Genomic DNA, 12,696 nt, shown 5'->3' on the forward strand with positions numbered 1-12,696 from the left:
AATGGCTTTCTGTGTGATGTACCATTTCTCGAAGGGCCACAAAACCTGACAGAGCCTGCACAGATAAAGGGCAAAAATAAATCAATTATCTTTTACATAAGAACATAATTATTGTTTTTTTTTCTGCATGAACACCATCAATCAAAAAAGTGAGTGAAATTATAACTTCTGAAAAAACTATCAACTTTTTGAAGAGTGAACTGACAAATCGCCTGTTACCTCTGTAAGAACGAACAAGGACAGCACTATATGGACTCCTCTTTCCAGTGGCTGAACAAGGATGGACTCATTAAAAAGTTGAAACAAAATGAGAGGGAACTGCAAAAGTAGACTCAATAACCAAAAGCCAGCCAGCTCTGATACCTGTAGAGGAAGCACCAGATGTTAAATGATTTGAGTTTTATTTCATTTCACGAACAATGTTTACTCTAGAGAAAGAAATGTACCTTCTCTTGTAGGTTTCCAACATAGCCAAGGTAAAGCCTAATTTCCTCAATAAGGGTCATCAATATTAGGACAGTCACCAGAATAAACTTGTAGTAGTCAGGAAGGGCTGGATACTGCATGGGAGAAACAAAGTTAGATGAAATTCAAGTAGGCCTAACATGAAGATACATTTTGTGCAGCAGGGTTCTCAACATGGGGGTTTGACCCACAGGGGGATCTCAGGTAGCTGCAAGGGAGGCCTTGATTTGAGATTATTAATTGTAGCACCAGATGCAGTCAAGCTGTAACACACGGAAGTAACAAATGAGACCCTTTTAGAAAATTTCAAGCAGGATAATACACATAATCATACAATAGACAATGTCGATGTGGAAATGATGTCGTGATATTTGAAGATTATTGGAACGGAGAAAGTTGGTTTTGAATGTTTAACTAACTATATTGGACTTCAGAGTGTGCACAGATGGAATATTTCGGTGGACACAGCTGGTGGTGGCCTTGGAAACAAAAAGGTTGTGAATCAACAGGACAGGACTAACAAACAGACAACTAGCCTATCAACACCTTTAGGTGGAGCATGATGACTTCACATACCCACCACATAGGGAAAAACCACAGGTTAAAGTAAAGGGACATCTGAAGAGGGAGACTGGAGATAACTTCATCGTCTAAGAAGTTCAGAACATGGGGAGTGCTTATTGTTAGGGATACCAATGAGCAATGTTTATCATGCTAACCAACTAGCACTAGTATAGCTTAGCTTGCCTGGTCCATAGGCATAGCTACTAGCCGGCTGACGCTACCCAACTTAAACGTTAACGTTCAAGAGCCACGACAAATAAATCAGCAAATGTGACCGGTCACTCTCAAGTTTTACACAAATCTGCCAGCTAGCAATTGCTATTTTGCTGCCGAGGCAGCCAATCCCCTCCAAGTACACCTCGCTGCAGCCTGCGGGAAGGCGAGGCTTGACATCAAGCCCCGCCCACATCCAACTCAGCCAGGTTTTCTTTGCTTTGCTTTGATTTCCGGTTTTTAAGCCATAGCCATAGCCTATGCACATTCAAAAAATGTAATTTTAAATATTGATGACAATGTGTTCAAACGGAAAACGAGCCAACATTCATTTAATTTAGCCCTCAAAAGTAGAATGGTGTGTTGTTTCATTATCATGGACTATCAGTTTAACAGCAAGAATTCTCCATTACAGCCAAATGTAGCCTACAAGGGGCGATTTTGCTTTATTAACAGGTGAACCAGAAGCATGCATTGTGTAACGTTAACCGGTTAGACCAAGATAGACATATCCTCATCTCAAATATAGGCTACTGCCCAGATAGCAAGCAGATATCGGACCACCGGTAGATAGGCTACTTGTCGGCCCAGCCCAGCGGACCGCGGTAGAATGTCTTGTCTTCACCGTGGGATAGTGAGAAACGTAATTTCGATCTCTTTGTATGTCTGGAACATGTGAAGAAATTGACAATAAAGCTGACTTTGACTTTGACTAGAACCGATGTGCAAAAACTCAGCGGTCCGCCGGCGGCAGCGAAACCTGTGGGCCGCCGGCAGCCTCTTGCCATCTGACGAACGAGTAGTGTGACAACGGCGTTCTTATGGAAACGTTGGTGCTGTTGCGAGTTATTGCACTGGTTTGAATCCACAGTTTACGTGTTGAATTACACAATAAAACGTGTTTTGCAGTAAGTTGCTGGTTTGTAGAATGTAGCAGCTCGCTCAGTCTCGTTGCGAGTCCTAGCTCTCTGCTGCTGACTGCCTCCCTCTCGCCGCCAGCAATTTTAAACTGCGTGACATAATACAAAAAACATGGCTGACTTGGATGTGGGCTGGGCTTGATGTCAAGCCCCGCCTTCCTGCAGGCTGCAGCAAGATGCTCCTCGCCTATCTGCCTAAGTTAAAGCGATTGTTCGGAGTAATTTCACCCTAGGGTCCTTTGCACCTAACCTGGCAATAGCCAGATGAATTTCGCTCCGCCTAGCTCCACTCATCCATCTGGAACCGATCCATTGAAGTGTTGCTTCAGAAGGCTGGGCCTAATCAAAAAATGCTTGCTACTTCAACCACTCACATCGAAGCCAACCCGTGACGCTAATAACAGACTCACAGTCGCTTCTACGCTATGTCACATCTATGAAACTCCCGCCCTGCGTCCTGATTGGCTAAACCATAAAGTTGGTTGGAGAAATCACTCTCAATGGAAGAGGTCCCAGATGGATGTGAGTGAAGCTAGGCGGAGCTAAGCGGAACGACATTCATCTGGCTTGGGTCAGGTTACTTTGCACCATGACCCCGAGCCAAACACCCTCCCAGAACCTTTTTTCCCTTGGTTAAACCCTGGTCGAGTAGCGCTGTCAGAAACTAATGATTTTCTGCAGTCGTAATGGTACCAACTTTTATCTCGTAAATTACCCCACTAATAATGCCCTGAATGGTACGAAACTTCTACAGTATGTTCTTTACTCATAAAACGAGGCATTGAAAAGTTTGTATATACACCAGGAGTTTATTTAAATAAGACTTGCCTGATGGATGCTACTATCTGCCATAGACGGATTATGAACTTTTGGGCCCCTGGGCCCAGATGTATTAAGGGCCCCCCACTAATTGTTGTATATGTGGGAGGGGGGGTTTGGGGGTCCTCCCCCAGAAAATGTTTAATTTGTTTGATGTGATTTCCTGTAGTCTGGTGCATTTTGGGGATGGCCAATACTAAATTCAATCAGATTCATAGCCTACATCCTGATTTGTTGATATTGATTCCGTGCAAAGGCTTGGACTTCAGGGCCCCCTGACCCCTTGGCCCCCTGGGCCTGGGCCCGGTAGGCCCGTGCAGTAATCCATCCAGGCTATCTGCTACTATACCGCTGCGTCGCCGTTACTTCCGTGATTTGGGAAAAGCCCGTAAAAGTCCTAGCACGGACTTCACGGAAGTAACGTCGACGCAGTGGTATAGTAGCAGATAGTAGCATCCATCAGGCAAGTCTTATTTAAATAAACTCCTTGTGTATTTACAAACTTCTATGAGTAAAGAACATACTGTAGAAGTTTCGTACCATTCAGGGCATTATTAGTGGGGTAATTTACGAGATAAAGGCTGGTACCATTACGACTGCAGAAACGTATTAGTTTCTGACAGCGGTACTCGACCAAGGGACAAAAGGTTCTGGGAGGGTGTTTGGCTCGGGGTCATGGTGCAAAGGACCCTAGGGTGAAATTACTCCGAACCATCGCTTTAACTTGCGCTCATTATGAGTCCCTCTGCTGGTGAGCTGCAGTTGACACTATGCTACTTTCTTTTTATCTTTATATCGAATTGCAGTTACCTTTACTCAGAAAAACACATTGATCTTCTGGCGTTGGTTGCGTACTATTCTGGTCAATAAACACGGTTCTTGTGAGTCCTCCCAGTCGTTGCCTTAACGGCTCAGGTAGATCCATGTTTCCATCCACAGAAACCGTGGAGACAAACTGCAGACAGTTTTGGTCCGTGTAATGCTTTGCAGCGCTTTGTTCTATTTGCTCCATCCATCTGATCCAAATAAAAAATGTGTTCATTTTCATTTTTTTAACTGGTCAGCAAAATAGATAATTCCTGCTATTTTCTACATTTGTCATTAGTCACACAAGATAAAGAAAAAAACAAAAACTGGATTGGAAACAAAAGTAAAATTCAGTTAATATTGGATTTTTGCCTTTTTTACCGTTTTTGTTGGGCTGAACCACAAGCGTGGGTGGGGGGGTGACCTGATAACAGAGCGTGCGGTGTTGGTGATCACATTTTATCAGTGGATGTAGAGATGGAAGGCTATCAAACACAGTTCAGCTTGCATCAAGGTGCCAAGCGATTGATAATGTCAGCTCGAGACCAGAACTTCAGATGCAGAGGGAGACATTGCTGCGTCCTGACACTTATGAGTAGGCTAGCCTACGTGTTCTACTCATGTCTCATATATAGCTGTTCTGGCAGGCTTTGGAGACCTACATGAGCATTACCAAGGACTTGAGCTGTAGTAGCCTACAGGCCAATGTAGGCTATTTGCTGTTGAAATTAATAAATGGATAAATTGATAAATTATTCACTGTTGTGTCTTCGTTTAATGAACCTAGTCTAGTGTAAAGTGTTAAATAAGCAAAAACGCCCCATGTCAAACAGTGCTTGGGGTAGCCTATAGGCCTGTATAGCCTAAACTGATGGATGGCAAAGCATTCTGCTTTGGGGAATTGTTTGCTATGGTAGGCTATGGCATGGCCATGGTATTCAAATATACTGTTCAACATAGGTTGAAAGTTATGTTTAACGTCCCATCTCCCAAAAATCGGCGAAGTTTTATTTATTAATCTCTAAAGTAATGAGTAAAAATCACGAACAACTTCAGGCGGCGCTTTCGTCTTAGATGGTGTTCTCCCCCCGGTGCTCGTGGTTCAGTCCAACCACAAGCGCAAAAAAGGAAAATTAGAAAATTGACGCATTATTTCAATTTTTAACTTTATAACAGATTTTAAAGCCTATTTTTATAATTTTTCATGTGAATTCTGAAAATAGAACACAGCACTGCAAAACGTTACACGGACCGGTTTTCCTTCGAGCGTAGTATGGATGATGATGGGGGCATGTAGGCAACAGACTCCAGTCAGCTAGACAGATTCTCACTTGGAATCAAAGTGCTGTTGCCCTACTGGACTGTAGCCTATCATGTAGGCTAGGCCTACATTTCCAAATGTTTAGAATAGGCCTACTGTAGCAGCTAGGCTATATCAGGGAAATAGGACGCTTAGATCTGTAAGCATTATAACAATTATATATTGTAATAGATTACCTAAGAAAAATACATTCAGAAAAAATATTTAATGGACTAATAATAACTTGTCCGTGTTTGGCTTGATGTCTCTGATTTTGTGAGTGCGTAACGCCAGCGTTACAGGGTCATCAGTCTCGAAACAGGTTTAAATTTCCACAGAGGGCAGAGTTCCAAAGTGCACTGTGTCATAGAACCGGAGGCACGCTTTGTACTGCAGCAGTTTTTCAGCAAGATGACTGCTCCTCACTCCTTTTCCCAACTCCACAGATAGGTCTGAGTACCTTGGTGATGAAGATAAGGCCATTACTGTCATAAAACTGGTGAAGGATATCAAAACAGATATAGGTCATGAGAAGATAGGGAACCTACCTGTGTGACAGTTTCCAAAAGACTACGGTGTTCATTGCCATCAGTATAGACAATAGAAAGAAAAAAACCTCCAGATTTCCATCACTCAGAATATTCGGGTAAAATCCACCTAAAAATAGTTTTTTAAAACCCACAATCAATAGTCTAACTTAACTGCACATTTAAAATAAGTATAGCCTAAAGTTATTAAAGCAACTGGATAAAATTCATAAAATGTAGGCCTACCACTTTTGAGATTTGTTTTTATAGGCAACTTATCATCTTCAAATTTATTTTAATGGTATGTGAAAGACAGATAAATTATGTTCCAACCAGCCACTGAGCCACTTTTTCAGCCACTTTTGCACTACATGGAGTTTTGTGGTCTGGGTTAGAAACACTGTCCAAATGACAGTGTCAGGTATAGCAGCCAGCAAGCATTTACCAGAAGCATTCATGACAAATATTTTAAGGTCTTCCCCAATTTGGCCAATACCCTTAAAATATAGGCTACAGGAAGCTTACCGCCAGATACTGAAAAGACCAGCTGGACAATTAAAGCACCCAAGAAACATCCTCCTCCATAGGATAGAGTCAGAAAGTGCAGAGCAATTCCACGCAAATGACTGGGAGTCAGACAGAAGGAAATGATAGAGCCTGGATGAAGTTTGACAGGGATACAATTGCAAACAGAGTTTCAGTGTTATTTGAGTGTCCATTTGGGCCTGTTTCTAAGATGACCTTTAGGGAAGGAGAGGACTTACATGCTGGAGTCACTAGGGCCTCTGCAACTCCCAGTAGAATATACTGGGGTGTGAGCTGGAAGCAGGCCATGGAGGACACCTGCAACACTTTCCCTGACAAGGTCTGTTCCACCAGGGGATATTCCTTCCTGTAGATCTCTGTGATGCCAGCCACCAGTGTAGAAAGAGTGGCACATGTATGACCCAGAGCTTAAGGCAAATAAACACAGTGACCATTGAAGTAAAACAACATCACTCATAGACACCGTATTTTGATATCCTCAGTCCCCATATTTGAGTCTATTATGACAGTGAATGCCTCTGTATGTTTATTTCACAGAATAACACTGTAAGCCTTACTTATTGCTGTGGCTGGAGAGAGGGGCTTTTTATGCATGGACAGGTGACAGGTGCTCACAAACTCAAGTAGGGGAGCAAGTAACAGTAGTGGTAAGATGCTAATCACTTTCATGGCGGCTACGGGCAGCAGAAAGCCATTCAAATTCAGATTGGAGTGCATGGTCTGGAGATAGTAGCCTGACGGAATCTGTACACACACAGTGCACACATTGGTTAAGATATTTCTTCAAGGGCATCAGCTAAACACCTTACTAACACTGTCTAAATGAATGATAACCTCTACACCTCTCTAGAATCTAGTCTTTGTAGATATTAAATGATGTGAGACGTGACTCATGACCTCTTAAAGGACTTGCCTGTGTTATTCAGGTACTTAAAGGACTTGCCTGTGTTATGCAGGTGCGGTAGAGGAGCTGGAGGACAAAAAGAGGAAACAATTTGGACAGGATCTTGACATTCTCAACATGTGTCTCACTGTATCGGCCACCATTGTTCTCCTTCGCCCGGTCCAACCAACTGGAGACGTCCCCACTCAAGTAACGGTAATGTAAACAACACATCTTTAGTGAGTTCAGGAAGACACCCATTGTGGTCAGTAAGGAGCTTCCTCCTAGAAAGAAGCAACAAATCCATTTGTTCTCTTCTAAATATTCTCTTACAGACCATTAAAACAAATTTAGATTTTAATAATCTTGTTTAAGTGAAGAGTCCAAGAGTAATTTAGCAGAAATATAGGGCTCATAACTACCTTTCTTTGGACGGAAGGTGAGTTTGCTTCGCACCATATGTATGGCAATAAGTGCAAGTAGAACCGATGTAAATGGAATAAGGAATCCTAGATTTTTGCCCACTGACTGCTGGATGTAGGCGATTCCCAAGAACACCACTGTAGAATTCAGATTGACCAGCCAATAGAACCTATAATGCAAGTGATGGTCTTACATTCTTCTATTTTAAATGTTCAGTTTTTGTATCCAGTCACTGGTGATTTTGTTGATCTAGAAGTATTTATTTGCCCTCAAAATCTATTTTCACAGCAACATTTTAAATTAGTTTGCAATGTATAATAATAAGAAAATCATAAACCCCCAGTAACATGCATTGATTGAATGTATACAGATTTTACCATTAAAAACTGCTGTTATGAAAAGCCTTGACCATTTCTACACAGCATATCAGATAGAGTAAAGGTGAAACCCACCAGTTGAAGAAGGATAGGAGCTGATGTTGGTCGTAGCCCTGCAGGTGGTAGGCACCCAGAGGACAGAGGATGGCACGAATGCCGCCTATTCCTAGAGCTGCAGCCAGGAGGCCAATGTAGAATAGAATCTGCTGCTCCCTGGGCTCTAGGTGGTGTATTATATTGTGAGTATCCATATAAAAGTCCTCAAAAGGGAATGCCACCACTGGAAGCATAGCAGTGCCTAAAAGTTTAGTTGAAAAAAAATGACTGATGAGATGTGGTGTTGCAGCAGCAAGTCTGAAATGGAGTCGAGATGTGAGCAATAACTAGAGCTGATCAGTCTTAAGACAGTCTAGGTGCTGGTGAAGCTTAAATTACCTTGCTTTTGTTGATGTTTGTCATTATAATAGTGCAAGAAAAATGTCTGAGAAGAATGCACTGTAGTTTGTAAATTCCTGTGTAAACTCAACCATGGCAAGAATACATTTTATTTAGACATGATACAGAAATGCTACCATCCTTTCTGAGCCTAAGCTCATTTAAAATTCACTGAGGTAAAGTGGAATGGTCATGTCGTTAGACCAATAAAAATGGTCAATTCTTTTTGGAAATTATGGACTCATCTGGGCTAAAGAGGAGAGGGACTATTCAACTATCCTACATATCCAATTTGCTTTAGTGCTCATTTCAAAACCCAGCATCCATGACAGTGTGGAGGTGCATTAGTGCCTGGGCATTTTACACATCTGGCGAAATAGCGACTGCCACTGTCTTACCTTCAGATAAAGACAACTTTGAAAAAAAAAACATTCTTACCAATGAAGTGCATGAGGGCGCACATATAGAGAACCTTGGTCCTTCCTAGGCATGTCTCTGCAAACCAGCCCACCAGGACTGGAGTGAGGGTGCTAGCTCCAACAAAGCACAAGTTGACAATGGCTGCCTGGTGGTTGTCATATCCCAGTTTGATTGTGCAGAAGAGGATCATATTACAGACTATACCAAAGAAGGTGAAGCGCTCGCACAGCTCCACCAAGAGCACACAGATAATGACCTGCAGTTTCTTGCGGGTGTGCCGGGGCTTGCTGCTGTGCGGCAGGGCCATCCCGCTTGGCCTCCGTGTGGTGGAGACCCGGCGGAGGAGGTGAGCCTCCGTGTTCTCAGCCACCATGCTGCTGCTGCAGTGCTCCCCTTCTGACTGCTGAGAAGGAGAGGTCATCCTCCCTTTGTAAAAACTCACAGCATGTGTGGTCATTCCACACTTAGCTGTTACATTTCAGGGACACTGATGACTAAAGGCTTTATCTTTACTTGGGTGTGAACCCATCTGTGACCATGTAATCAATTTCTTGAGGTGCCTCATCGTGATGGCACCAGAAGGCACTGAGATGCTGAAAATACACATGAAAATGATGTATGCATGGTTCAGCCCCCTTCAGACACTATCCAGAAATATTAACCTTTTGTCTGAGGAGACAGCTGTAAAGTCAAGTTTCTTCAGATCTCTTATGATTCTGTAAGTAAACTAGACATCAAAAAAAATCTTAACCAAACATTAGATAAGCACCAATATTAGGCTGGTAAACATTGTCATGTGCACTGGCAAGTTAATACGTTTAGTGTAGCATCTGGCACACACACTACATCCTAATGAGGATGACTCAATTGACAAGCTAGTATTAAAGAAACTCTGGCAATAAGCGCAAATAAAAATTAATTAAGTCTAGTACCAGAGAGTATATAAGAATGTCACACTCATCTGTTAAAGAGGCAGTCGGTGAGGACATAATTGTAGGCTTCTTTTAACCAACCATGTGAGTGTAGTGTGTCTCACAGCTATGACTATAGAGAATTTCAGCTCATTTCCCAGTAATGACACCTGGGAAATTCTGTTCTCACTCCCTTTGATTCAAATGAATTTGAATGTTTCTATATTCCTGAAACTGAATGTCTTATTTTCTTTTCACGGTAAGATACAAAAAGTTTGTCCTACATGTTGGTGTTCATACAGTAGGCTATGTGTTCAACAATTGCTCTCCATGGTCAAAATTAGGAAGACTATGTGTTGATATGTGAATATATGAAGAACATATGTGTCTAAAGTTGAAACGTATTTATCTCCTCTTTCAGGGAGAGATGAACACTGCATGATTGTGTGGTTATTCGCCTTTTACTGGCATCGAATTAAATTACATGGTTCTGTGACTCTGTGATGTCCACTCACTGCTCTGAATGGCTGCAGTGGTCATAGAATAGGCCACACAGGTGGTAGGCTATTGAACCGTCCTGAATGAAAGTCTATACAAGCTAAACTTGAGTGAGCAAAAAGCAAGAGCAAATGTGTTGATGGGAGGCCTGGCAACACCAACAGAAGGCTCAGCCTGTGTGGCATTCGATTTTGCCTTATTTAAGAAAATCGAAATTGCTCCTTTTGTTTCATAAACGAACTACAAAAGAATTCACGTGACTTTACCCTTCAACGTTACTCACGGTAGCATGGTTTGTTTATTAGCCTGGTTAGCATTGACACTTAACACTACAGCTAGCTCTTCATGTGAGTAGAAGCACAACACCAGTTATCCTGACATAAAGGTTATCACCACGCGGTTTACATCACGTTCCGTTATTACAAAACTATGTTAAGCCAGTTAAGCAAATTGTATATTGATCAGTTAGGGATTCAGCGCCCAAACATGTAAGGTCACATGCAGCGTAGTTCCTTATCACCGTTGGGGTATACTACGAAGCACGTTAGACATATCTAGGCTATGTAGACATAGCGAGGCTTGACAAAGCCTTGACTCAGGGGTATACGTTAAGTGATACTACGATAGCAGTTATGTGATATATTTGTCAAACTAGGCTTTCAGCTCAGATCTATGCGCGTTCTCGGTGTTGGGATGACGTTGGCCAATCGTGAAACGTGGAGACGCACAAGACCGCCTCTATTTAAAAATTACTTCCGCATTCATGAGTTGTAGCTTAATCTACACTGCGGTGATTTTTTGTGTCTAACCTATAACATCAAATAAATCAATTGTCATCAGTTGTTGTATGGTATTTGCACGCACCGCCCTATTAAAGCGCATTCGAGATCCAAAATGTTAGTAGAGGCGGAGCTCCACCTGTAAGATATATGACAGAATCCTACATGTGAGATAACTTCGTTTTTAAGACAATTGATTGGTCAGCGGGCGGTAGATTACATGATATGAGCTATAACTTAGCCCATAACCTCCTCCCGACCAGGTTTGGTTGACAGCATAAGATACCATGGTGATATAGTGACATTAAAACAGATCCACTTTCGTGTCACAGCATACCCTGGCTTTGAGCGCAACATACCTCGCTAACCCACTAATCGAGATTCGTAGTACACCCCACGTGTTACGACAAAAACTCAAAACAATTCAGCTGATCCTAAAAATAAGGTATGACCACTTGAAGCAATAGAGGTGACCCCAGTGCCTAACATATGGAAGGCATTACATTAAGATCCCAATGTGCACCGAGATATATTTTTTCTAAAAATAAAATCCCACCACTCCGCTAAACTCTAGGAACGCAACCATTAGATGGCGATGATATTACTTTCCCTCCCTATAGCTTTGTTTACATCCACCTGGGCTGTACTACGACTTTCTTAGAAGCTGTGAAATTTGGCCAGAAAGGAGTCATACATGTCTTCCCTCTGAAAGTTGACACAAAATTAAACAATATTTGATAATTTAACGTTAACTTTAACTGAACAGCGACAGGTTTTGTTAGGCAGTCAGCATTAGACAGCATCAGCAAATTACATTTGCTTCCAGGGCTAGTCTAGCAACTCTCCGTTGGCTTGTGAGCTCGAAAAATTAAACTTCTATCAGGCCAATCAAATCGTGTATAGAGTCGTTAGGCGGGCTTAACATAATGATTGATGGCAGAGTTGCAACGGTTTGGCTTGAATTCCCTGCTACTTGAAAACAAAGAAGATGGATGTTGCTGTTGGCCAACATTGTGACACGATTTTAGCTTGTTATAAGATGGCAAAAGTTTGAACTAGCCAACTAGCTCCGCTGGTGGGAAAACGCATGGGACTCAGCACTGTCCTATTGCGTGCAGAGGGAATTTGAAAGACAACTGATTATCCCGCCCCTCGGACTGAGCACTGTGAACGGTGAGTGCCCAGACCCTACATTTTAATGTGGGTCTGACTCGTCAGGCTATCAGTCAGCATCATGTAGCCTAACATTAACATTAATGGCGTTAAAGCCATGAATCCTGTAACATGTTATAACATATATCAACGATAGCGTATTCGAAGACGATCTGCATGGACCACCCAGAAAAACGCAGATTGTGTGATTGTTAAAGTTAATTAATTGTAGGCCAATTTTTTTCCAACAATGGCAGCTAAGCCTCAAATAGTTCCTGGAAGTTAACTATTAATAATAGTAGCAGTGCAGTTACAGCAGTATAGACTGTTTGTAGCCAACATTTCAGACTCAGATTTACATTCCTTTGCCTCATCCGAATAATAATAATAATAATAATAACAGTAATAATAGTAAAGTAATAGTAGGCTAATAGCCTAATTATAATAATAAACAATTTATGTATCGACTATGACTTTTCTGCTGCTCAGTCTTTGTCAGTTCCTCATCACAAAACAAATTAAAAGAGGCTAAAAGCCCAATAAATGTGCCACACGTAATAGCCGAATATAAGATAACCCTGCCTATCCCATTTCAATTAGGCAGCACTACACCACCACGAACAAGCTGTCAGTAAGATTTTTTTTTTTTTTTTTTTT

General features: G+C 41.9%; 1 protein-coding gene across 1 annotated transcript; it reads right to left on the reverse strand.

Annotated features, from left to right (window-relative positions):
* Nucleotides 1–483: 483 nt before the first annotated feature.
* Nucleotides 484–9,081, reverse strand: slc15a5 (solute carrier family 15 member 5). The gene is made up of 10 exons (XM_048257034.1): nt 8,718–9,081; nt 7,920–8,142; nt 7,467–7,636; nt 7,105–7,328; nt 6,719–6,905; nt 6,380–6,568; nt 6,141–6,272; nt 5,637–5,745; nt 5,333–5,548; nt 484–560 (listed from the first exon to the last, which is right to left on the reverse strand). The coding sequence occupies exons 1-9, from the start codon at nt 9,070–9,072 to the stop codon at nt 5,413–5,415; spliced, it is 1,725 nt and encodes a 574-aa protein (XP_048112991.1). The 5' UTR covers nt 9,073–9,081; the 3' UTR covers nt 484–560; nt 5,333–5,412.
* Between the last annotated feature and the right edge of the window lie 3,615 nt (nt 9,082–12,696).

This window comes from Alosa alosa, chromosome 11 (genome assembly GCF_017589495.1).
Source record: "Alosa alosa isolate M-15738 ecotype Scorff River chromosome 11, AALO_Geno_1.1, whole genome shotgun sequence".
In the NCBI taxonomy this organism is placed as follows: Eukaryota; Metazoa; Chordata; class Actinopteri; order Clupeiformes; family Clupeidae; genus Alosa; species Alosa alosa.